Source organism: Ranitomeya imitator, chromosome 2, assembly GCF_032444005.1.
Source record: "Ranitomeya imitator isolate aRanImi1 chromosome 2, aRanImi1.pri, whole genome shotgun sequence".
Lineage (NCBI taxonomy): Eukaryota > Metazoa > Chordata > Amphibia > Anura > Dendrobatidae > Ranitomeya > Ranitomeya imitator.
Window position 1 is genome coordinate 363,644,299 of NC_091283.1, and position 24,048 is coordinate 363,668,346.

Genomic DNA, 24,048 nt, shown 5'->3' on the forward strand with positions numbered 1-24,048 from the left:
ACATTCTTGTCAGAATCAGCATAAACATCAAGCTCCATACAGTACACATCCTGCATCTTCCCTGTACTCATTCCCACGTCCTTCAGTACATTACTTGGTAATAACGCATTGGGCGGTACCTCAGCGTTCTCCTTGTCCAGACTCACTATTTCTGGGGTTTTCCTCATCCATTTTGCACTGGATCTGAGAGGATCTGCCCATGCAATGATCTGCCACATCTTGAACCATCTGCGCCCTGTACTTTCCCGGACCACTTCCTATCCTCTACTCCAAACTGCTATAACTCTGCTGTTGTACACTGTTCTTCGGTCCCTATAGGACTCTGAATGGCTGGGTTCTCCTTTCAAACGTTACATGGCTGCTGCTGCGTCCTGGGCTTAATGCCCATGTGGACGCTTCGGGCGCCTAGGCCCTACTGAACTCGCCTAACATAACACTTGCTTACCAGACAACAGCCCCTCCTACAATTAACCATCTACTTACACTAAGTTCCTGTGTACACTATGAATACTATAGTGCCCCCATCTAGTGGCCATAATTGGACACTACGCTTTCCCTATTCTAAACATGGCAACAATACAACAGTATAACATATATATATCTAACAAGCAGGGCTGCCACTAGAAATTTCGGGGCCCCATGAGACTCCGCCCAGGCTCCACCCCTCGAACTGTCCACAGTACCCGCCTCTCTCTTGGGAAAACTCCACTTCTCACCTATCACACATTAACAGTTCCCATCACCAGATCACACATACAGCCAGCAGCTTTTAATTTGGCCAAAATATTTTTTAAGCCACCACCATAACATGGTAGACACTTTTGGCCGGGCCCTACTCTGCTGTCACCTACTAAATATTTGTTAAAATATGCAATACAATTTAGGTGTATTTTTATTTATTTTTCAATTTTTAAAATGACCAATAATATCACATACAACGAACAAATTTCACCGCACCATGTCCAGACCACATACTACCACCAGTGACTGAATAATATCATATACAAAGAACAAATACCACAACACCATGATCAGACACCATATTACCACCACAGTGATCGAATATTATCAAATACAGGGAACAAATACCACCGCACCATGAGCAGACCACATATTACCACCACAAAGTGACCAAATAGCACATGCAAGGGACAAATACCGCAACACCATGTCCAGACCACATATTACCACCACATAGTGACTGAATACTACAATTCTGATCAGTATTAAAAAAAAAACCAATACCATCACCATAAGTACCATTATACACAGGAGATCTGTACTTAGTATGCAGTGTCTGTGTACTGATCAATACAGTGATCACCAGTGACATTATACACAGGAGCTCTGTATATATTGTATAGGTAACACACTGACTCACCAGTGACATCTCTAGGTGAAGTCCTTCATCTTTGTTTTTCATCTTTCATCCAGCACAGACCGCCATCCCTTCTTCCAGCCAGGGCTCGTCTCTGCAGGAAATAACATAGTTATCTCGAGCTCCGCTTGCAGAACACATTACTTAATTTTTCCCAACTTCTACATTACACCACATGAAGAAAAAAAGGCGACATAGTATCACTCTACACTGTAACAGGACCACCCCCCCCCCCCCCCATTTAAAACAGTATCCTCAAAAAATAAAATAAATACATGACTGCAGTAATATCCCTTAAATAGCGCATATGGTAAAAATATTCCCCATCCTGGCCCCAGTGTGTCTCATTCCTGGCTCCAGCCATATGTTCTCCCATCCTGCCCTCATGAGTATCCATTCTGCCCCATCTGTCTCCATCGTATCCATCCTGCTCCATGATCCTGTCCTGCCCCCATGTCTTTCATTCTGCCCCGTATCTCCATTCTTGCCCCACCTGTCTCCAGTCCTGCCTCGTGTGTCCAGCATTCTGCCTCAGTGTGTCCAGCATTCTGCCCCCAGTGCTCCAGCATTCTGCCCCAGTGTCTCCTGCATTCTGCCCCCAGTGTGTCCAGCATTCTGCCCCCAGTGCTCCAGCATTCTGCCCTCAGTGTGTCCAGCATTCTGCCTCCAGTGTGTCCAGCATTCTACCCCTAGTGTGTCCAGCATTCTGCCCCCAGTGCTCCACCATTCTGCCCTCAGTGTGTCCAGCATTCTGCCCCAGTGTGTCCATCATTCTGCCCCCAGTGTGTCCTGCATTCTACCCCCAGTGTGTCCAGCATTCTGCCCCAGCATACTGCACTCAGTGTGTCCAGCATTCTGCCACACTGTGTCCAGCATTCTGCCCCCAGTGCTCCAGCATTCTGCCCTCAGTGTGTCCAGCATTCTGCCCCAGTGTGTCCAGCATTCTGCCCCAAGTGTGTCCAGCATCTCTGCCCCAGTGTGTCCAGCATTCTGCCCCCAGTGTGTCCAGCATCTCTGCCCCAGTGTGTCCAGCATTCTACCCCCAGTGTGTCAAGCATTCTGCCCCAGTGCTCCAGCATTCTGCCCCAGTGTGTCCAGCATTCTGCCCCAGTGTGTCCAGCATTCTGCTCCCAGTGTGTCCAGCATTCTGCCCCAGTGTGTCCAGCATTCTGCCCCCAATGCTCCAGCATTCTTCCCCAGTGTGCCCAGCATTCTGCCCCCAGTGCTCCAGCATTCTGCCCCCTGTGCTCCAGCATTCTGCCCACAGTGTGTCCAGCATTCTGCCCCCAGTGTGTCCAGCATTCTGCTCCCAGTGTGTCCAGCATTCTGCCCCAGTGTGTCCAGCATTCTGCCCCCAGTGCTCCAGCATTCTGCCCCCAGTGTGTTCAGCATTCTGCCTCAGTGTCTCCAGCATTCTACCCCCAGTGTGTTCAGCATTCTACCCCCAGTGTGTCCAGCATTCTGCCCCGGGCCCCCCGGATCGCCGCTCTCAATAATAATAAAAAAAAGTTCTTCTTACCTGGCCGCGTTCCTGCGGCGAAGCTCCCTCCCTCCACTCAGCTGAAGCGCGCACTTGCCAGCAACGGACACTAATGTCAGACGCCGGCAACGTGCGAGCTGCGGCTGACATCAGCTGCCAGTCTCCGATTGACGTGTGGGTGCGGGCCTGCACCCGCATGTCAACAGTGTTGCCGCAGCGCCACTAAGGGCTCGGGTTAACTTGCCGGTAAGGGCCCGGTGAGCAGATGAGATGGTGCCCGATGCCCATTCGCCAGTCAGGGCAGTAATGCCCTGATGGCGGCCCTGCTAACAAGACACGGTAGTACACCTCACAGTGTAGCAGTACCATTGTATAAGAGTGGTAATACACTAAATCATGTAGCAGTACCAACATACGTTAACAAATAGCCCAAAACTGATAATCTACGGCAACGGGACGAGAGGAAAAGGCAAGGGTATAAACCTAATATATCAAACGTCCTATATATGGATGTTTGCTTTTCTCTTTAGTTCATATCCTTTGTTCACGTTAAAGTTATTATGTTATTTGTGTTTTTCTAAAAGGTCCATAGACAAAGAATTAGATCTAGGGTAACAATAAAACTAACTACAGGAATGTTGTCTGCTCCGCACACCTCGTACACACATGGCTCCGCTCTGCAAATCATACACACGGCTCTGCTCAATAGTACTCACACACCTCCGCTCCATTCACGTCGTGCACACAGCTCCCCACGTTGCGCACACGCAGGTCCGCTCTGTACACTCCGTACACACATGGCTCCGCTCCATACACCTTGTACACACACAGCTCCGCTCCGTACACTTCGTACACACACGGCTCCGCTCCGTACACCTCGTACACACACAGCTCCACTCCGTAAACCTCGTACCCACACGGCTCTTCTCCGTACACTTCGTACATACACGGCTCTTCTCCGTACACCTCGCACACATGGCTCCGCTCCGTACACCTCGTACACACACGGCTCCGCTCCGTACACCTCGTACACACACGGCTCCGCTCCGTACACCTCGTACACACACGGCTCTGCTCCGTACACCTCGTACACACAGCTCTGCTCCGTACACCTCGTACACACACATGGCTACGCTCCGTACACCTCATACACACGTGGCTCCGCTCCTTACATCTTGTACACACACGGCTCCGCTCCGTACACCTCGTACACACACGGCTCCGCTCCGTACACCTCGTACACACATGGCTCCGCTCCTTACACCTCGTACACATGGCTCCGCTCCGTACACCTCGTACACATGGCTTTACTCTGTACACCTCGTACACACACATGGCTACGCTCCGTACACCTCATACACACGTGGCTCCGCTCCTTACACCTTGTACACACACGGCTCCGCTCCGTACACCTTGTACACACGGCTCTGCTCTGTACACCTCGTACACACATGGCTCCGCTCCTTACACCTCGTACACATGGCTCCGCTCCGTACACCTCGTACACACACGGCTCCGCTCCTTACACCTCGTACACACACGGCTCCGCTCCGCACACCCCGTACACACACGGCTCTTCGTACACTTCGTACATATACGGCTCCGCTCCGTACACCTCATACACACATGGCTCTGCTCCGTACACCTCGCACACACGGCTCCGCTCTGTACACCTCGTACACACGGCTCCGCTCCATACACCTCGTGCACACACACGGCTTCACTCTGTACACCTCGTACACACACGGCTCCGCTCCGTACACCTCGTACACACACGGCTCCGCTCCGTACACCTCGTACACACACGGCTCTGCTCCGTACACCTCATACACACACGGCTCCGCTCCGTACACCTTGTACACACGCGGCTCTGCTACATCCACCCTGTACATCCCTCCTGACCCCACACATAACCTTCCCCTCATCCAGCACCATGACAACCAGCTCAGCACAGTCCTGCATACACTGAGGCCCCTGATCATGTGACCCCTGACTCCTCCCCTCCTGTGACCTCATCACAGGTCCTGTGCGCACAGAGCAGCCATATATGTGGTGTGCGGCTCTGCAGGTGGAGGTAGGTGCTGGAGATTCCCCATTACTTGGGGGGGGGGGCAGTAACCCCTTCAGTGCTGACACTACTGTGCCTCCCTTATCTCTAGTGCTGGGTCCTTTCTCCCATTTCTCTGTATTTTGTCGCCATTTTCGGCTCCATATAATGTAACTGATTGGCTTCTATTCGTATATTTTTGGGGAATGGAAAAATGCCAGCAATTACATTATTATTTAGCCATTTTTCATGTACGATGACTGTGATACCCTGAGCACCCATAAACACTACACATGCTGGCTGGTGACTACCTCAGGCAGCCTTTATCTATTCCCCATTCCCTCAAGATGGCTGGACCATCATTGTAAATAAGCCCCTGTACTTTGTCTCCCCCACCTCATTGTAGATTGTAAGCTCTTACGAGCCGGGTCGTCATTGTTTTTGCTTTAACTATTGTATTATCTCTACCTTTGTTACTTATGACTGTTGTATATGAACCTCTGAATTGTAAAGCGCTGCAGAGTATGTTGGTGGTATATAAATTAAAAGTGATGGCTGACCACTAAAATGCTTGAGTTCGCAGTACTCAAATCAAGCATGTCGGACATTCGGACTGGCTTGACTCGAGTAGCGCTTACAATGGAGATCAATGGTAAACTCGAGCATTTTTCCAGAAGACCCTAACAGGAGGCTGAGGGCCAGGAAAATCACTGAAATGGAAGGGGAGCAGCATACGCTGTGGACAATGCAAGACCTGCCAAAAATAAGAAGGAAGAGAGTCTCAGATCCGCCTGGTATTGAATATAAAGAAGGGCTTCATACACATTCTTTTCAAATTGTTTGGTAGTGGGACGCCTAGACTCAGGAAGCCCATGCACTAAGTGCAAGAACTACCAAAAATTAGGAGGGACTGCAATACTCCCTGGGAGACAAGATTTTTTTTAACGAGTGCCGCATGATGACACTCTAAAACTGTGGAGAGAGTGTTACCTAAAAATTTGAAGAGCGAGGACTTCATGATAACCCTACACTTGAATTGGCTTTATGTTCCCCTTTTGTGATCGGGGTTCAGAAGTCTGGGCCAATCCTGGCCTTGTACATTTTGATGAGTCAGTTTGTTAGCATTTTCAACTGACAGTCGGATGCACCTATCAGTTATTATTCCAACAGCGGAGCTAAAAACTTGCTCTGTCAAAACGCTAGAGGCAGGCCAGGCCAGGCCAGCACCTCCAAGGCATATAAAGACATTACATGCCATGAGTCCAGCTTAGATACACAATAGTTGTATGGGACAGAGGAATCACAGATGATGCGGGTATGGTCAGGTACTTTAACATCCCCATCAGTGATCCCCTCTCCCAATCTGCCTCTCATCTTCTTTCTCTAACTTCTTCATTCGGCCTCTCACAGTTTACTAATTCTCCTACGCATGAGGACGGGAATACTCTGGACCTGGTTTTCTCCCGTCCCGGCTCGCTGCATGACTTTACTAACTCCTCTCTCCCACTCTCGGACCACAACCTTCTTTCCTTCTCTGTCAAGAATTATCTCCTCACCCGGGACACCCCCACTTACCACAGTTATCGGAATACACGTCCCATTAATACCCAGCAGCTTGTGGACAATCTCCACACATCTCTAGCCCCCATCTCCTCCCTCTCCTGTCCAGACTTAGCATTGTCACACTTCAATAATACACTGAAGAATGCCCTGGATGAAGCAGCACCTTCTACACGCAGAAAGACCCGACACAGACAACGGCAGCCCTGGCACACTATGCAAACACGCTTTCTTCAGCGTTGCTCAAGGTATGCAGAGCGGCAGTGAAGAAAATCTCTCTTAGCAGAATACTTCATCCACTATAAGTTCATGCTCAAAACCTATAACTCTGCCCTTTATCTGGCCAAACAATCCTACTTCACCACCCTCATCACCTCACTATCCAACAACCCAAAATGACTTTTTGAAACCTTAAACTCCCTCCTGAAACCGCCCTCATCACCAACCTCAGCGGCGAGGATCTGGCCACTTATTTCTTAGAAAAAATCAACCACATCCATCAGAATATCTCAGCGCAATCTCCTCCGTGCCTGGATCCCCTTCCCTGCCGCACCTCAAGCTCACTAGACATCTTTGAGCCTGTTTCAGAAGAAGAAGTTTCCAAGCTCCTCGCTTCTGCTCGGCCTACAACCTGCAACAGTGACCCCATTCCTTCACATATCCTGCAGTCTCTCTCACCAGTGGTCACCACTCACCTGACTAAAATATTTAACCTCTCTTCTTCTTCAGGTATCTTTCCCTCCTCATTTAAACATTCCATCATAACCCCTTTAATTAAAAAAGCCATCCCTGGACCAGAACTGCACTGCTAACTACAGACCTGTTCCTAACCTTTCCTTCATCTCTAAACTCCTGGAATGCTTGGTCCACTCCCGTCTAATCCGCTATCTCTCGGATAACTCTCTTATCTCTTACAATCTGGTTTCCGCTCTTTACACTCCACTGAAACTGCCCTCACAAAAGTCTCTAATGATCTAATAACAGCTAAATCCAAAGGTCATTGTTCCCTGCTGATTCTCCTGGATCTCTCTGCCGCATTTGACACTGTGGATCACCAGCTCCTCCTCACTATGCTCCGCTCTATAGGCCTCAAGGACACAGCCCTCTCCTGGTTCTCCTCCTACCTCTCTGACTGCTCCTTCACTGTATCTTTTGCCGGCTCCTCTTCCTCTCCTTGTCCCCTTACTATCGGGGTTCCGCAAGGCTCAGTCCTAGGCCTCCTCCTCTTCTCTCTTTACACGGCCCCTATTTGACAATGAGCAGATTTGGGTTCCAGTATAATCTCTATGCTGATGACACCCAATTATACACTTCTTCCCCTGAGATCACCCCTACCCTAATTCAAAATACCAAGGATTGGTGCAAGGACAATTATCCTGTTTAACTAGACGTTACATGTTTGCAAATGCTCGTTTATGGGACTTACCAAGTTTGTGGGGGTTGGGGGGATCGGTATCTCCCTTGGCTTCCCTTATCCACTTAAGGTGCTCGGGTGAAGGAAGGGGAGGAGACTTCTCCTTCTCCATTCTTTTGCCCTAAATATACAGATGCATAATCTGACCTGGTGCGTCAATCCTAACGCACCTTCTTTTATGTTTTCCATGCTCTATTATTTCTTCTTTACCCCGCCTTTTTCCCTTCCCTCCTACTGTCTCTTCCCTACTACCCCTGGCTGTCGCGTGTTCTGGCGGATGGGGCGCATGGTACTGCGGAATGGCATAAAGGTATTTGATAATGGATGAAATTAAATTTTGCTCCTTCAACTTTAAGGGGCTAAATATACCTGAAAAAAGACGGCGGGTCCTGCTTGATAGCCACAAACAGAGGGTCTCTGTGCTACTGCTCCAAGAGACACATTTCAAATCTGGTGTGGTGCCACATTGTACCACAAAAAATTACCCTAAATGGTATCATAGCCCAAATCCATTTTCAAAATCAAAAGGTGTCTCAATAGCCTTTCACAAATCCTTTGTGCCTGAGATCTTAGACTCACAAATTGATAAAAACGGCAGATATATCTTCCTACTCATTACATGGGCAGCACATAAACTTGTAATTGCTAACGTATATTTCCCAAACCAAGGGCAACAGAAGTTTGGAGCCGACTGCAAAAGACGTCTCGAGGAGTTTGCTGGTTCCTCTCCTGTGATACTTGGGGGCGACTTTAATATTCCTATGAACCCTGCGGTGGATGTCTCTTCGGGTAAGTCTTCATATCCTACATCTTCTATTAAAAAAATAAGATCCCAGCTGCGCAGCTTGAGACTGGTAGATGTCTGGAGGGTTCTTAATCCAACAACTAAGGACTATAGCTTCTTTTCAAAAATACACAACACTTACAGTAGAATAGATTATTTCTTCATATCACATAAGTTGCTTGATATGCAGGTAAAGGCGGACGTGGGGTCGATATTGTGGTCAGATCACGCTCCTATTTACCTAACAATCTCACTTCATTCTGCCTCGAGACCAGGTTTCTCCTGGCGTCTGAATGAAAACCTGCTACAGAATCCCATATGTAAATCCAAGATTGATCAAACAATCACAGATTTCCTGACTGACCACGAGGAAGACACCACGTCCCCTACTATAAAATGGGAAGCCTTGAAAAGTGTAATAAGAGGTGTCCTCATCTCCCATGGCGCGAGGTTAAAAAAAGAAAGAGCGGCGGAAATACTTAGCTTAACAGATCAAATACACCAATTAGAAAACAAACATAAACGAGACCTTGAGGCCAGCACATTTGCTAGGCTCTCCTCGGCCAGACAAAAATTGTTATCTATAATAGACCAAAAATCTAAATGCCTCAGAGAAAGACTCAAGAGCCGTTTTTACCAGCTAGGCAATAAAAGTGGTAGACTCTTGGCCAGAGCCCTTAATCAACGTAATCCCAATACCTACATTCCTTTTATTAAAAACCAAAGAGGGGAAGAAAGTGTTTAATACCAGAGATATTCTTTCCAACTTCAGTGAATATTACAAATCTCTATACAACATAACGGGACACTATAAAGAGGCTCCACTACATTTTCTTCGTAATAAAATCAAATCATATTTACAGGAACATAAACTACCCACTCTGCCTGAAGGTGATCTACTTGATCTTGAAAAGGAATTCTCAGTGGAGGAGGTGTCTGAAACCATTAGCGCTTTGAAACAGGGCAAGAGCCCGGGCCCTGATGGGTTCTCGGCAGGCTTCTACAAGTTGTTCAACACATTGCTTAGTCCAATACTTCTGAAGGCCTGTAATTTTGTCTCTCTTGGGGGCTCATTCCCTATACAGGCACTCATCGCTCACATAACAGTTCTCCCTAAGCCTGGCAAGGACCCTTCTACGTGCGATAATTACCGCCCGATCTCTTTAATAAATCTGGATATTAAAATATATGCAAAAATGTTAGCCAATAGACTATGCCCCCTTTTACCAAAACTAATAAACCAGGACCAGGTGGGCTTTGTTCCAGGGCGAGAGGCGAGGGACAACACAATCCGAACTATCTCTCTAATTGACAGAGCGGGCAGAGAGGGGGACCCCCTGTGTATCATGTCAATAGATGCTGAAAAGACCTTTGACAGGGTCCATTGGGAATTTATTTCCCAGACTCTAGAGGAAATTGGCCTAAAAGAAAACATGCTGTGTAGGATCTCCGCCCTGTATTCTTCTCCTAGTGCTCAGGTCAAGGTAAACGGCTCACTATCGGAAATGTTCCCGATCAGAAATGGTACAAGGCAGGGGTGCCCTCTCTCTCCCCTCTTATATATCCTAACAATGGAGCATTTAGCCGTGGCCCTGAGAAATAACCCATCAATTAATGGTATAAAATTACGTTCTGAAGAACATAAGCTGACACTCTTTGCAGATGACATTCTCCTATATATTACGTCCCCCTCTACGAGCCTACCAAACATTATTTCGGAGCTACATAAATTTGGCCACCTAAGTAACTTCAAAATGAATTCCCATAAATCCGAAATCCTAAACATATCACTCCAACTCCCCTTGGTGGATCAATTAAGGAGGGCTTTCCCATTTAAATGGAGCTTTGATTCCCTTACTTATTTAGGTATCAAAATTACAAACAAAACGTCTAAACTGTTTGAAACCAACCTTGTGCCAATCCTACAGAAAACAAACTCAGACTTGGAGAAGTGGCACAGGCTACAATTGTCCTGGCTGGGTAGGATCAATGCAGTGAAGATGGACCTCCTGCCTCGCCTCTTATATTTTTTTCAAACAATTCCCCTATACCTACCAGCTTCTTTCTTTTCCCGCCTCAAACAAATAATTACTCGTTTTATTTGGTCTCATAATCGAGCACGTATTTCATATACAACATTGAGTAGATCTAAATCGACAGGTGGACTGGGTCTCCCGGACCTCGCGATTTATAGTTATGCATCAATGGGAACTTGTATCTTAGACCTTTATCACAGTAAAAACAACAAAAAGTGGGTTAACTTAGAAAATGATCTTAATGGACGCGACTCCCAAATTGTACTTTGGAAAGGAGGCAAGGGGCTAGGGCCGGACATCTACATACCCTTCCTCACGAGAAACTTGTTGCTTCTTATCAAAAACCGAAATAAAGTCTTTCAGATCACAACCCTCCCGGGCCCCTTAATTCCAATTTACGATAATTCTGCTTTTCCGGCAGGGCTGAATAGAGAGACATTTCTAAATAAGAGAAAAGATTCAAAACCCATCATCCACGACTATTTAAATGAAACTGGGATAAAGTCCCTTAGGGAACTATTCCCAGAGGGGGAATCATACTCTGTTGACTGGTTCTTCTATGAACAACTAAAAAGTTATATCCACTCAATTTCTAAACAAGCCAACATCAACAGGCCGCTAACTCCCTTTGAGAAGCTTTGCATATCAGCAAATCCCCCAGATCATACTGTCTCGCTGCTTTATAAAATCTTCCAAGAGGGGAGGGCTCCGCTGCAGGGTTGGCCATTGTTTTTCTCAAAATGGGAGGGCGATCTGGGAAGACCCTTGTCATCTGAAGATAGGGAAAAAATTCTTCTCTTCTCTTCCAGATCGTCATTATGCGCAGTATCACAGGAGAGGAGCTATAAGATTCTAGCAAGATGGTATAGATGCCCCTCCATGGTGCATGCGGTATTCCCCACGACTCCTGACGTCTGTTGGAGATGCTTAAAGGAAATAGGCTCCTACATGCATATCTGGTGGGACTGCCCCCCCATAAGGGATTTGTGGCTGGCCGTCTTTAAACTTCATAATAAGCTGTCTATCACACAGATCCAACCTTCAGCAGGTCTAGCTTTGCTGTCTCTATGCGACTTGTCAATATCTAGGTTCAAGAGGGGCATCCTCAGACACTTTCTTACCGCAGTCAGAAATCTGATCCCTCGGTTTTGGAAACAAGAAAAATTTCCTTCCCGTACAGATTTTGTGGCAGAACTTAATAACATCTATAGAATGGAGCAGTTGATAAATCAGTCACCAGGTAACGCAGAGAAAACTTACAACATATGGGCCCCTTGGATCGCTTTTAGGGAAACTCCTGAACTAGATCTCTGGGTTTCCAGAACCCGACACACTATATAGCCTATTCTCGTATGCTTCCGGGCCGTTCCTCGGCGTGCGTCATGTCCGCTGGGATGCGGGGGCAGCCACACTCCTTCCCTGAATTCCCCACACCCTCATCCATCCTTCTTTTCTTCTTCCCACCCTCTTTTCTTTCCCCTTCCTTACTTTCTATGTTTGTCCTCCTCATAACTAGTTCGATTATACATATTGTATTTTGAATATCCACAAAGAAATCTAACAATTGGTACCAACTATCCCGGCTGTTTTTTATTGTTATCAGCTCATGATTTCGGGATAACCAGGAGCATTATTGATCAGAAAAGTTAAATCATAAGACATAAATGCTGTAACTATGCTCCTCTTGTTCGACTTAAAATTACTGCCTATCATTGCACAGACTTACCAGTTTGTAACGTTTGCCTTTGTTCTTTATTGCTGTGACCAATAAAAATGATTTATACAAAATACCAAGGATTGTCTGTCTGCTGTCTCTAACATCATGTCCTCCCTCTACCTGAAACTAAATCTCTCCAATACGGAACTTCTTGTGTTTCTCCCTTCTACTAACCTCACTCTACCCAACATCGAAATTACCCTGGAGAGTTCAACCATAACTCCCAAGCAGCATGCCCGCTGTCTTGGGGTTATATTCGACACCGAACTTTCCTTTACTCCCTATATTCGATCACTCACTCGCTCTTGTCACCTGCATCTTAAAAACATCTCCAGAATCCGACCTTTTCTCACCTTTGAAACTGCTAAGACTCTTACTGTCGCTCTTATTCATTCCCGCCTGGACTACTGCAACTCTCTTCTGATCGGTCTCCCTCTTACCAAACTTTCTCCTCTCGAATCCATCTTGAATGCTGCAGCCAGAGTCATATTTCTGTCCAGCCGCTTCACCGATGCCTCCATCTTGTGCCAGTCATTACACTGGCTACCCATTCACTACAGGGTCCAGTATAAACTCATCTCTCTCACCCACAAAGCTCTCCACAGTTCTGCACCCCCTTATATCTTCTCTCTCATCTCTGTCTATCGCCCTACACGTGCCCTCCGTTCTACAAATGACCTAAGACTAACATCCCCTGTAATCCGAACCTCACACCTCCGTCTCCAAGACTTCTCTCGTGCTACGCCAGCTCTCTGGAATGCTCTTCCCCAGACGATCAGACTGATACCTAGCCCCGACCTATTCAAGCGCGCTTTGAAAACCCATCTCTTCAAACAAGCCTACCACATCAGCTACTCAGTAAACTAACTTTGCCCTGTTCCCTCCTTCCAAATATTACTCTGAATCTGCACCCTACTATTCATCTGTCTCCACACCCTGCACTTGATACTTGACTGTTGCACTTAAACACATGGGCTGATGATCGGATCATACAGCTTTGTATGAAAATCCCTATTTATTATAATTGCCAGACCTGAAATAACAATCACTTTTCACATATTGTGTCCCCCCATTTCCTTGTAGATTGTAAGCTTGCTAGCAGGGACCTCACTCCTAATGTTACTGTTTAAATTGTCTTAACTTGTACCGAATTTATTGTTTGCACACGTCCCTGCTTAATTGTAAAGTGCTGCGGAATATGTTGGCAATATATAAATAAAAATTATTATTATTATTTCACCATCTTCCAAAACGTTTTCCTCCTTGTCAGACTACCCAGCACATCAGTGGCCTGGACGCTGGAAAGGTCTGATGAATTTTCCCAGAACTTTGATAGAGTTCCCCTGCTTCTGTTAGACCTGGTGTGTATCTCCATTGCCCAAGGAACTATGACTTCTGCCGCCAGCGTTGTCAAATAGGAATTTTTGTAATAATTTACTAGGGCCTTTTTGGTATTGACCATTTTACTAGCCCTCTCCACCACAGGAAAGAGATATGGAATGTTTTCCTTGTAGCATGGGTCGAGAAGGGTGAACAACCAGTAATTGATGTTGGCCAAAATGCATATAATGCGAGGGTCACGGGAAAGGCAGCAGGACATAAAGTCAGCCATGTGTGCCAGACTCAATACAGGCAAGACTTCCCTGTCCCCACCAGGAGAACAATTCTCCATTTTCTACTCTTCAGACTATTCACACTTAACAGATGGGATGAAGCTGGTGTGGATAGTACCCACTGTAGCACAAGCAACCATCATCTGTTCCTCCTCATTATTACCACCCATTCCACACTGAGAAGATGAGATGAGGCTGGGCTGGGTAGTATCAACCTGTCTACTTTCTTCTTCCATCTTTAACTGGTCTACATGCAAAGCTTCTTCTTTAATTGTGAGCAGCGAGCGTTTGAGTAGAGACAGAAGCAGGATGGATTTGGATTCTCCCACACCGTCTCTTCCATCTCCCACTGACCAGCCAGCATGGGGCTTTTTCTTCCGGTGACCGCGCTGATCCATTTTTTTGGATCTCTACTCCTTGTGAGCATACTTTATATATAGTTTGGCCTCATTAGCAACAGGTTGCCACCAGGCTGTATTTTCACAGCGGGCATACCCAGCTTTTGGCCTGATACCTGCTTCTACTTCATCTTTGCTAGCAATCCCAGTGCTGCTGTATATTGGGCTTTGATTCTGGCTTATATCCAGTTATTACTATATAGCACTGGGTTTGGTGCTGTTGGTCTTTGACAACTCTGGGGACGCCCTGTGTGTTGTCACTTTTTGTGGGAGTATATATACATATGGTTAATGCCAGTTACTTTTTTTAGGTTTAAATGTATACCTTATATTGTATTTAACTTTCCGATACTGATATATATTATTACTGTACCAGTATCCATTTTTTGCCTTTCGCTGGTTTAACACCGCATGGGGGAATGGTGTGCTCGTGTTTGATCCTTATGGATCAGGTTTTAATTGGTTTTAGATTTTGTATGTCCTTTGCTTCTACACAATAAAGTTGTATCTTATTATATATATATTGTAGGTGTGCACGCATTTATGCAGTGTCTTTCTTCTTTTGTTCAGTATTTGTAGTCTCATGCATTGTGTAGCACCCTGATTTACATTGTGCCTATACCTGGTATTGGTAGTGCTCCGAACAAGCCTTGTTTTGATTCGCAGGATGGTTAAGCTGATTATGGCGCCATTGCCACTCAGCATCTTGATTGATTCCGCAAAGTTTTGGAGAGCCTCATAGATGTCAGACATCCATTCCCATTCATTCGTTTTTATGTGCAGAGGTAGACTAGAATACCGATGCACATGTTGTAGTTGTTATTCACCTATTGCCTCCTGCTGCTCACAAAGCCTTCCCAACATATGTAATGATTAGTGATGAGTGAGTGTGCTCGTTACTTGAGTTTTCCGAGCATGCTCGGGTGTTCTCCGAGTATCTTGGGCGTGCTCGTAGATTATGTTTGTGTCCCCGCAGCTGCATGATTTGCGGCTGCTAGACAGCCTGAATACATATGAGGATTCCCTAACAAACAGGCAATGCCTGCATGTGTTCAGGTTGTCTTAACAGCACCAAATCATGCAGCTGCGGGGACACAGACATAATCTACGAGCATGCTCAAGATACTCAGAGAACACCCGAGCATGCTGGGAAAACTCGAGTAACGAGCACACTCGCTCATCACTAGTAATGATGAGTTCCAGGACATAGCCATGTCACACACCAGTCAGTGAACTGGCGCCTCGAAGCACTACTGCAGCACTGCCAAACCAGCTGCAACTGTAGCTGACTTTCAGAAATGGTTTCACATGCAGCGTAACTTCACAAATCGCTCATGCAAATCTGGGTAGGTTTTAAGAAACAGCTGAACCACTAAGTTGAGCACGTGGGCCAGGCATGGTATGTGCAAGAGCTGGCCAAGCATCAGAGCAATCACAAGGTTACAGCCATTATCACACACTACCTTGCCTGGTTGTAGGTTCAGTGGCGAGAGCCACAGATCTGTCTATTTTGTTATACCTTTCAACGACGGCGGTGTGCTGTTTGTCACCTAAACAAAACATTTTCAGCAGAGCCTATTGCCACTTCATTGAGTCAGTGCTGCAGTGCTTCCAGCTTGCTGATATGGATGACAATTCAGGGATGGAGGGTGAGGAGGAGGGGGGCTGCAAGAACTGATGTAGAAGGTGGATGAAACCCTGATGGAACGATGGCTCGCAATCCTCGTCATCAGTAGCACGTATGCAGTCCCAGGGTGCAACTTGGTCCCGGCCTCCACTAGGTTCACACAGTGTGCCATCAGGAAATGTAGTGTCCCTTCCCATAAGCGTTTGTACGCGTGTCGGTCATTAAGTCGACCTTCCCAGTAACTGCATTGGTCAGGGCACAAGTTATGTTATGGGACACGTGTTGGAATAGCACACCAGGAATAGTAGGTGTGGCTGGGGACTAAGTACGGAGGGAATGCCACTACCATGGGATTGTGAAAAGCCTCAGTGTCCACAAGCCTAAACGGCAATATTTCCATTGCAAGCCGTCAGGAAATGTGACCATTTTGTCTTTATGCCTGTTTTTAGATATTTACGCTTGCGTTCCAAGGCCTGGGGTTGGGGCAGTTGAACGCTGCACAGGAACAAGGAATTGGACATGGTTGCTGATGGTGCTTATGAATGTGCAAGGAGAGGTGCAGTGGGAGGCATCCTTGCCTGCATCAAGGACAGGGGAAAAGGCAGTGGTGTCAACCGCAGATGCTGATTGTGGACCCAAGTGTTCGGCCCAACCAGTTGCTGATAGTGTTCAGACCACTGCTGATCTTGGTACAGCACAGGTTGCAAATGACCATTAATTTATTGTCCGCAGTTTCTTTAAAAAAATTCCAGACTGGGGAACACCTAACGCTTGGCCTGGGAACTTGCTGCGTGTGAGTGCTCTGGTGAACAGTTGCCCACCTTCTGCCACTGGCCTTTCCACTGTCTCTTCCTGCCTATTGCGGTGCTTTGGATCCCTCCCCATCTGTGCTGTGGGCCTCGCTCTGCATGGCACCTTCCCTGGTTGGGTCAGTGACTTAATTGTCCACAACGTCGTCTTCCACTTCCGCACCCTGATCCTCCTTACTTGTTGACTTAACGACATCACAGTTGTTGGCAACTGTGTCTCATAATCATCTACCTCTTGAAGTACTAATTGCTGTTTCCCACCGTGATCATCTTCTGACCGTGGCTGCCAAAATATTTTGAAACCACTACACACAAGCTCCTCATATACCTCTTGAAACGTGCAGGGTGAGAGGCCAGTATCAATAAATGGAAATGTAAAGAGCTCCTTGCAGTGTCAGAGTGTGAGATCACTTGTCTCCTGGGACTCACCATGGTGGGAGGAAGAAGGATAAAGATGAGGATTATGTGGTCCAGACTCTTGGCTTGTGAGACTGGATCGGTCTTGAATACAAGATGATGCTAGAAAACATACTAGAAGCATTATCTGCCATATAACCCACCACCTGTTCGTACTGTTCTGGCTTCAAGAGTGTTGTCCCGCTCCCCCCATGCAAAGTGGGAAAGGAAACTAGGTCTTATGGATGAGCATGTTTGTTGTGCTCCCGCAGGAGGCACAGTTTTACCTGGCCCACGGCCTTTGGCATCTGTGTGCCACATCAGCAGTACATTCACTTCCCCGTTCCTTACCGCATTCCTTGCTCATTTTAAATTAAGTATACATGCCTACAACGTTTTGATATTAATAGGGGGAAAAAAATATTTAGCCCTAACAAAGACTTTTGTTTTAACCCCTTTACCCCCAAAGGTAGTTTGCATGTTAATGAACAGGCCAATGTTTAGAATTCTTACCACTGTCCCTTTATGAGGTAATAACTCTGGAACGTTTCCATTGATCCTGATGATTCTGACATTGTTTTCTTGTGTCATATTGTACTTCATGTTAGTGGTAAAATTTCTTTGATATGACTTGCGTTTATTTGTGAAAAAATGAAAATTTGGTGAAAATGTCACAATTTTCCAACTTTGAATTTTCATGCCCTTAAATCACAGAGATATGTCACACAAAATACTTAATAAGTAACATTTCCCACATGTTTACTTTACGTCAGCATAATTTTGGAACCAAATTTATTTCTTGTTAGGACGTTATAAGGGTTAAAAGCTAAACAGCAATTTCTCATTTTTACAACACCATTTTTTTAGGGACCACATCACATTTGAAGTCACTTTGAGGGGTCTATATGATAGAAAATACCAAAAATTGACATCATTCTAAAAACTGCACCCCTCAAGGTGCTCAAAACCACATTCAATAAGTTTATTAACCTTTCAGGTGCTTCACAGGAATTTTTGGAATGTTTAAAAAAAAAAAGAACATTTATCTTTTTTTTCACACAAAATTTAATTCGGATCCAGTTTTTTTAATTTTACCAGGGGTAACAGGAGAAATTGGATGCCAAAAGTTGTTGTAAAATTTGTCCTGAGTATGCTGATACATCATATATGCAGGTAAACCACTGTTTGGGCGCATGGCAGAGCTCGGAAGGGAAGGAGCGCCGTTTGACTTTCCAATGCAAAATTAGCTGGAATTAAGATCGGAAGCCATGTCGTGTTTGGAAAGCCTCTTATGTGCCAAAACAGTGGAAACCCCCCACAAGTGACACCAGTCGTAAAAAAATCTTTTCACCTCCAATTTTTTATTTTTACAAGGGTAACAGGAGAAATTGGACCCTTAACTGCCACCGATAAAAGGTGTATCGGTGGTCGGTAAGGGGTTCTCATCATTCTCCCCTTTGCGCACCGATCGCCGGCAGAGCAGAGGAGAATGATGAGAGCCGTGTTCAGCACCCGGTGCCGGGGAACGGCACTTACTGCAAGACTTCTTCCCTGGCGCCCGTCCATGTGTTACTGATGTGGCACCCACACATACCACACGTGTGCCGCAAGTATTACACACACGGACGCTGACATCTCCAGTACCGGAAATATCAGGATGTGTGAAAGAGGCGTTATAGCGGGTTTTTATGTTTGCCTGCTGTCACATGCTTAAAGACGCTTTTTATTGCAAAAATTGTTTTTGCATCACCACATTTTGAGAGCTATAATTTTTCTATATTTCGGCCGACAGAGGCATGTGAGGTCTTGTTTTTTTGCGGGATGAGCTGATGTTTTCATTGGTAGACTTTTCGGGCACATGACGTTTTCTGATAACTTTCTATTCTGATTTTTGAGAGACAGAATGAGCAAAAACCAGCAATTCATGAATTTCTTCTTTTTTTTTTGGGGGGGGGGGGGGGGGATTTATACCATTCCATGTGTGGTAAAATTGATAAGGCAGTTTTATTCTTCGGGCTAGTACGAATACAGCGATACCTCATTTATATAGTTTTTATGTTTTGGGGCTTTTATACAATAAAAACTATTTTATAGAAAACATAATTGTTTTTGCATCACTTTATTCTGACAGCTATAACTTTTGTACTCTTTTGGTATGGCGGCTCGTTTTTTGCGGGACAAGATGACATTTTCAGAGGCACTATGTTTATTTATATCCGTCTTTTATTCCACTTTTTGTTCAGCGATATGATGACAAAGCATTGGTTTTTGCCTTGTTTTATTTTTTATGGTGTTCACTAAAAGGGTTAACTAGTGGGACAGTTTTATAGGTCAGGTCATTACTGACGCGGCGATACTAAATATGTGTACTTTTATTGTTTAGAGGTTTTCTTCATTCAAATATTTATTTAGTGATAGAATAAATATTAACTTTTTTATTATTATTTTATATATATTTTTACAATTATTAAAAAATATATATATTTCATTCTAAGTTTTACACTTTGTCCAACTATGGGACACTCATTTTGCGCATGCTGATCGCTTCTATAGCATGTAGATCTGCATGCTATGGGAGCTGTCAGCGCTGCAGTTTCTGCACACTGACCTGAGAGACTTCCTGACATGCACTCTACATGACATGAAGTTTCTCAGCTCTGGAGACCAGGATGTCGTCACGATTACATCGGGTCTCCATGGCAGCGATCGGGACCCGGCGTCATGCCGCAGGGTCTCCGATCCAAAGGTGATCATGTTGGATCGCAGCATTCCGGGGGTTAAAGTGCCGGAAGCGGTCTGTGATCGCTCCTGGCACTTAGTGCTGGGTGTCAGCTGTGAGAAGCAACATGATGTACAGTAACTACGAGGTTCACAAAAGGATGTTCCAATCTTTCAGTACCTGAGAATTGATAAGTGGATCTGTTCCCCAGAATCAAGCAAACAGTCTGTACAAAGCAAGAATATAACATGTACATGTTACATTTCATTACATTCATATTATTATATGTTCCCTTTGATATTTTCAGTAATTATATTACTCAGGATTCCGATGTTACATATTCCTCTTCTCACATTCAGGTCCCTAAAATATTGAATCCTCTCAGTGGAGATCTTCTATAGAAGAGAAATTTTCTGACTGATCCATCAAGGATGGATAGGGACAGGGACAAGATGGTGGAGAGGATATTACACCTCACTCTAGAGATCCTCTTCCGGCTTACTGGAGAGGTGAGAGATTCTGATGATGTCACATTACATCATTCTTATCTATGGGAATAACAGATGGACAGAACTGGAGAGGTGAGGACTCTGGAAAAGTCTGTAGTGAGATTTATTAATGTGTCTCTCCATAACCAGAATTACACAGTAGTGAAGAAGACCTCTAGTGACCACTGTCAGGCCCCTGTCTTTGAAGGATTTGGAAGACACTTCAGCCCAATTACGAGGCCTCCACCTCACCCCCTGATACATGAGGACATCAATAACCAGAAGATCCTAGAACTCACCTACAAGATGATTGAGCTGCTAACTGGAGAGGTGACACTGCTGGGAATGCTGGAACATTATACAGTAATGCCATGAAGGGATCGGGGGGATGATGGTATCATTGTTTGTGTTAGGTTCCTATACGGTGTCAGGATGTCACCGTCTATTTCTCCATGGAGGAGTGGGAGTATTTAGAAGGACACAAAGATCTGTACAAGGACGTCATGATGGAGGTTCCCCAGCCCCTCACATCACCAGGTAACAGACAGGACTAAATACACACAGCCTATAATTATCTGTATGTAAAGAATGAATTCAGTCCCTGTATGTGTTTCCTCCAGATCTATCCAGGAAGAGGACAACACCAGAGGAATGTCCCCATCCTCTTCTTCCACAGGACTTTAAACAAGAAGATCCCAATGTTCCTCAGGATCATCAGGTAGATGGAGAGAAGGTGTCATGAGATCTCCCCATGATGTGTAGATGGCTGTGAAGGTCTTGTGCTCAGTCTTGTTTTATACACCAGTATTATATGTTTTATACCTGTGTACTGAAAACAGTAGAGATTACAGATGATCATAGATGTGACTTCTCCATCTGTCGGTGACTTTTTCAATATTTGTTTCAGGGTGAAGATATGACCCATATTAATACTATAGAGACGTATGTGATTGGTGATGAGTTATGTAAAGAGGAGATTCCTACAGATAACTGCCCAGGTGAGTAATAACCATGAAATTACAGAGAAATCACAGAATCTTCTCATTCACTAGTTGTAATAGTTTTTTGCTGATATTTTGCACTCTGGTATCTCTGTTTTTAATTGTATATTGTCCCTCCTTCAACCAAAATATAAATTCAATTTGGATATAATTATAGTTGTTAAATACTATAATATAATTATAGTTGGGTATTTATAATATTGAATATAGACATGATATATTCCTATGTCAATATATCTTATGTAGAGATGAGCGAGCACTAAAATGCCCCGGGTGCTTGTTACTCGAACCGAGCAATTTCTAATGCTCAGGTGCTTGTTTCAAGTAACAAGTAATGGGAGTCAATGGGAAATCTGAGCATTTCTCCGGCAGGCCTTCCAAGGAGGTCTGGGGCAGTGAAAATGTTGAAATGGATGGAAAAAGTGCTGAATAGAAGGAGAACACCATGGGGAAGACCCCTGGAAGCGTCTCTTACTCCCGGATCATTGCTGAGAACAATGGTGTTTATACAATGGTGTATATTCAATTTTTTCACACAAAAAAAGTACTCAACTACCATTTCAGTAATGGGTAACTCAGTAATGATTAACCGATGATGCACAACTTAGATGGCATGGTGACATAAATGAATCAACTCAGTGTTGAAGAACTGATGAAGCAGAAATAGGTTACACAACGATATAGGAGGTATCCATCACAGTATGAAAAATAACAAAAGTGGGTTTCTAACAGAATCCAAGGCATAAGTTACATATCAATGTAGCTGTTCTTAAGTAATATATAATATGTATATATTTATCTAATGTTATGGTCCTGTGGTTCGTGCACTGAAGAGGTCTACTGTATAATTGCGATCTGATTTTGCATTATCTATGGACATTTTTAGAGAAATGTTTAAAAAAAAATGTTAAGGTTATTTTATTAAAAAAATAATTGGTTTTATGCTTGGCAGATTACTGTAGCAGAACAGAAGGACATCTGATAGCTTCAATTTTTAAATCAGATGACCTTGATATCAAGCAAGATATATTTGATGAGCATGTCATTGTCCCAGCTGCACCATCAACCCTTCACAGTAAAGATCTATCAACTGATCCTTTTAAAAAGTTCCTATCTTCTAATTCATCACAGAGTGTTAAGAAAAATAAAAGACGCAAAAGGGGCCGTAAAACTCAAAGTGCCGTGGAAGTAAAGAAGCCATCTTCAAATTCAGAACTGGGCAGGGGTTTTTCCCTCAAAACATATTTTGTTACACACAAAAAAATGCACAGAGGGGAAAAGCCATTTTCATGTTCAGAGTGTGAGAAAAGTTTTAACAGAAAATCAGTTCTTCTTAGACACGAGAGAGTTCACATAAGGAAGAAACCATTTTTATGTTTAGATTGTGGGAATTCTTTTAACAGGAAATCAAGTCTTGTTAGACATCAGAGAATTCACACAGGGGAGAAGCCATTTTTATGTCCAGAGTGTGGGAAATATTTTAGGCAGAAATCCTATCTTCTTGATCACGTGAGAACTCACACAGGAGAAAAGCCATTTTCATGTCCAGAATGTGGAAAATGTTTTAACAGGAAATCAATTCTTGTTATACATCAGAGAAGTCACACTGGAGAGAAACCATACTTATGTTCGAAATGTGGAAAATGTTTTAGCCAGAAATCAAATCTTGTTACACATCAGAAAACTCACCCGGGGTAGAAACAGTATGTACAGTGAAACTCAAAAGGGTAACAATGTTTTGAACTTTTGACTTTCAGGCTCCATATCTCATTATCCACTTCTGATTTGAGCTTGAGACTGCTGTAATTTGATATTCAATCATCTTGGCTATGTCGTACTTAAATTTGACTTGCAGCTATTTAGCATATGATTAGTTATGCAGATTCTTGTCATGTCACTGCATTGTTACTGTTTTGCTTCTAAAGATTTAAATTTTAATTTGTATTATTGTGTTAGTATTTTGTAAATCCACCTTTAGCTTTCAACACGGCCTGATTCCTGGGAATGCTCACGATCAGATTAAAACATGCGTTGACCGAAATTAGATCTTAGGTCTCTTCTACACGTTTCCAAAGTTAGTGCATACTGGTTGACTGACTTGGATATGCCTACAGTTTTTTCTTCAATTCTACCCATCAGTGTTTGATTGGGTTGAGGTCTGGGGACTGTGGGGCCATTCTAGCACCTCTAATTCATTGTCATTGAACCATTTCTTCTCGATGTATGTCAAATTTATGTGTTAGCTATCCAAGATGATTGTCTATGAATTTATGGTAGTCTCACAATCAAAGCAGTAGTGGATAGTGAGATATAGAGCCTGAAAGTCAAAAGGTCATAACATTGTTACCATTTTGCTTTTCACTGTATGTTCAGACTGAGGAAAATATATTGTTCTTATAAATCACATCTTGATAAACCACAGAGGAGTCAAAGAGTGTAGAATGTAGAAGTATTTTTATGTATTGCTTGTGGAAAATTGTGAAGCCAGAATGGAACTCTAATTGCACATAAAGAAATCTCACATGGAAGATGTCCAGAGTGTAAGAAATGTTTTACTCATAAATCATGAATGTCAAAGAAA

General features: G+C 44.4%; 1 protein-coding gene across 2 annotated transcripts; it reads left to right on the forward strand.

Annotated features, from left to right (window-relative positions):
* Positions 1–4,872: 4,872 nt before the first annotated feature.
* Positions 4,873–24,048, forward strand: LOC138663864 (oocyte zinc finger protein XlCOF8.4-like). 2 transcript variants are annotated; one of them, XM_069750220.1, is made up of 7 exons: positions 4,873–4,932; positions 20,338–20,487; positions 20,617–20,796; positions 20,880–21,003; positions 21,087–21,184; positions 21,374–21,464; positions 22,420–24,048. In XM_069750220.1, the coding sequence occupies exons 2-7, from the start codon at positions 20,410–20,412 to the stop codon at positions 23,163–23,165; spliced, it is 1,317 nt and encodes a 438-aa protein (XP_069606321.1). In that variant the 5' UTR covers positions 4,873–4,932; positions 20,338–20,409; the 3' UTR covers positions 23,166–24,048. The 2 variants fall into 2 exon arrangements, with proteins under 2 accessions (XP_069606321.1, XP_069606322.1); XM_069750221.1 differs by lacking the exon at positions 4,873–4,932 and adding an exon at positions 8,547–8,668.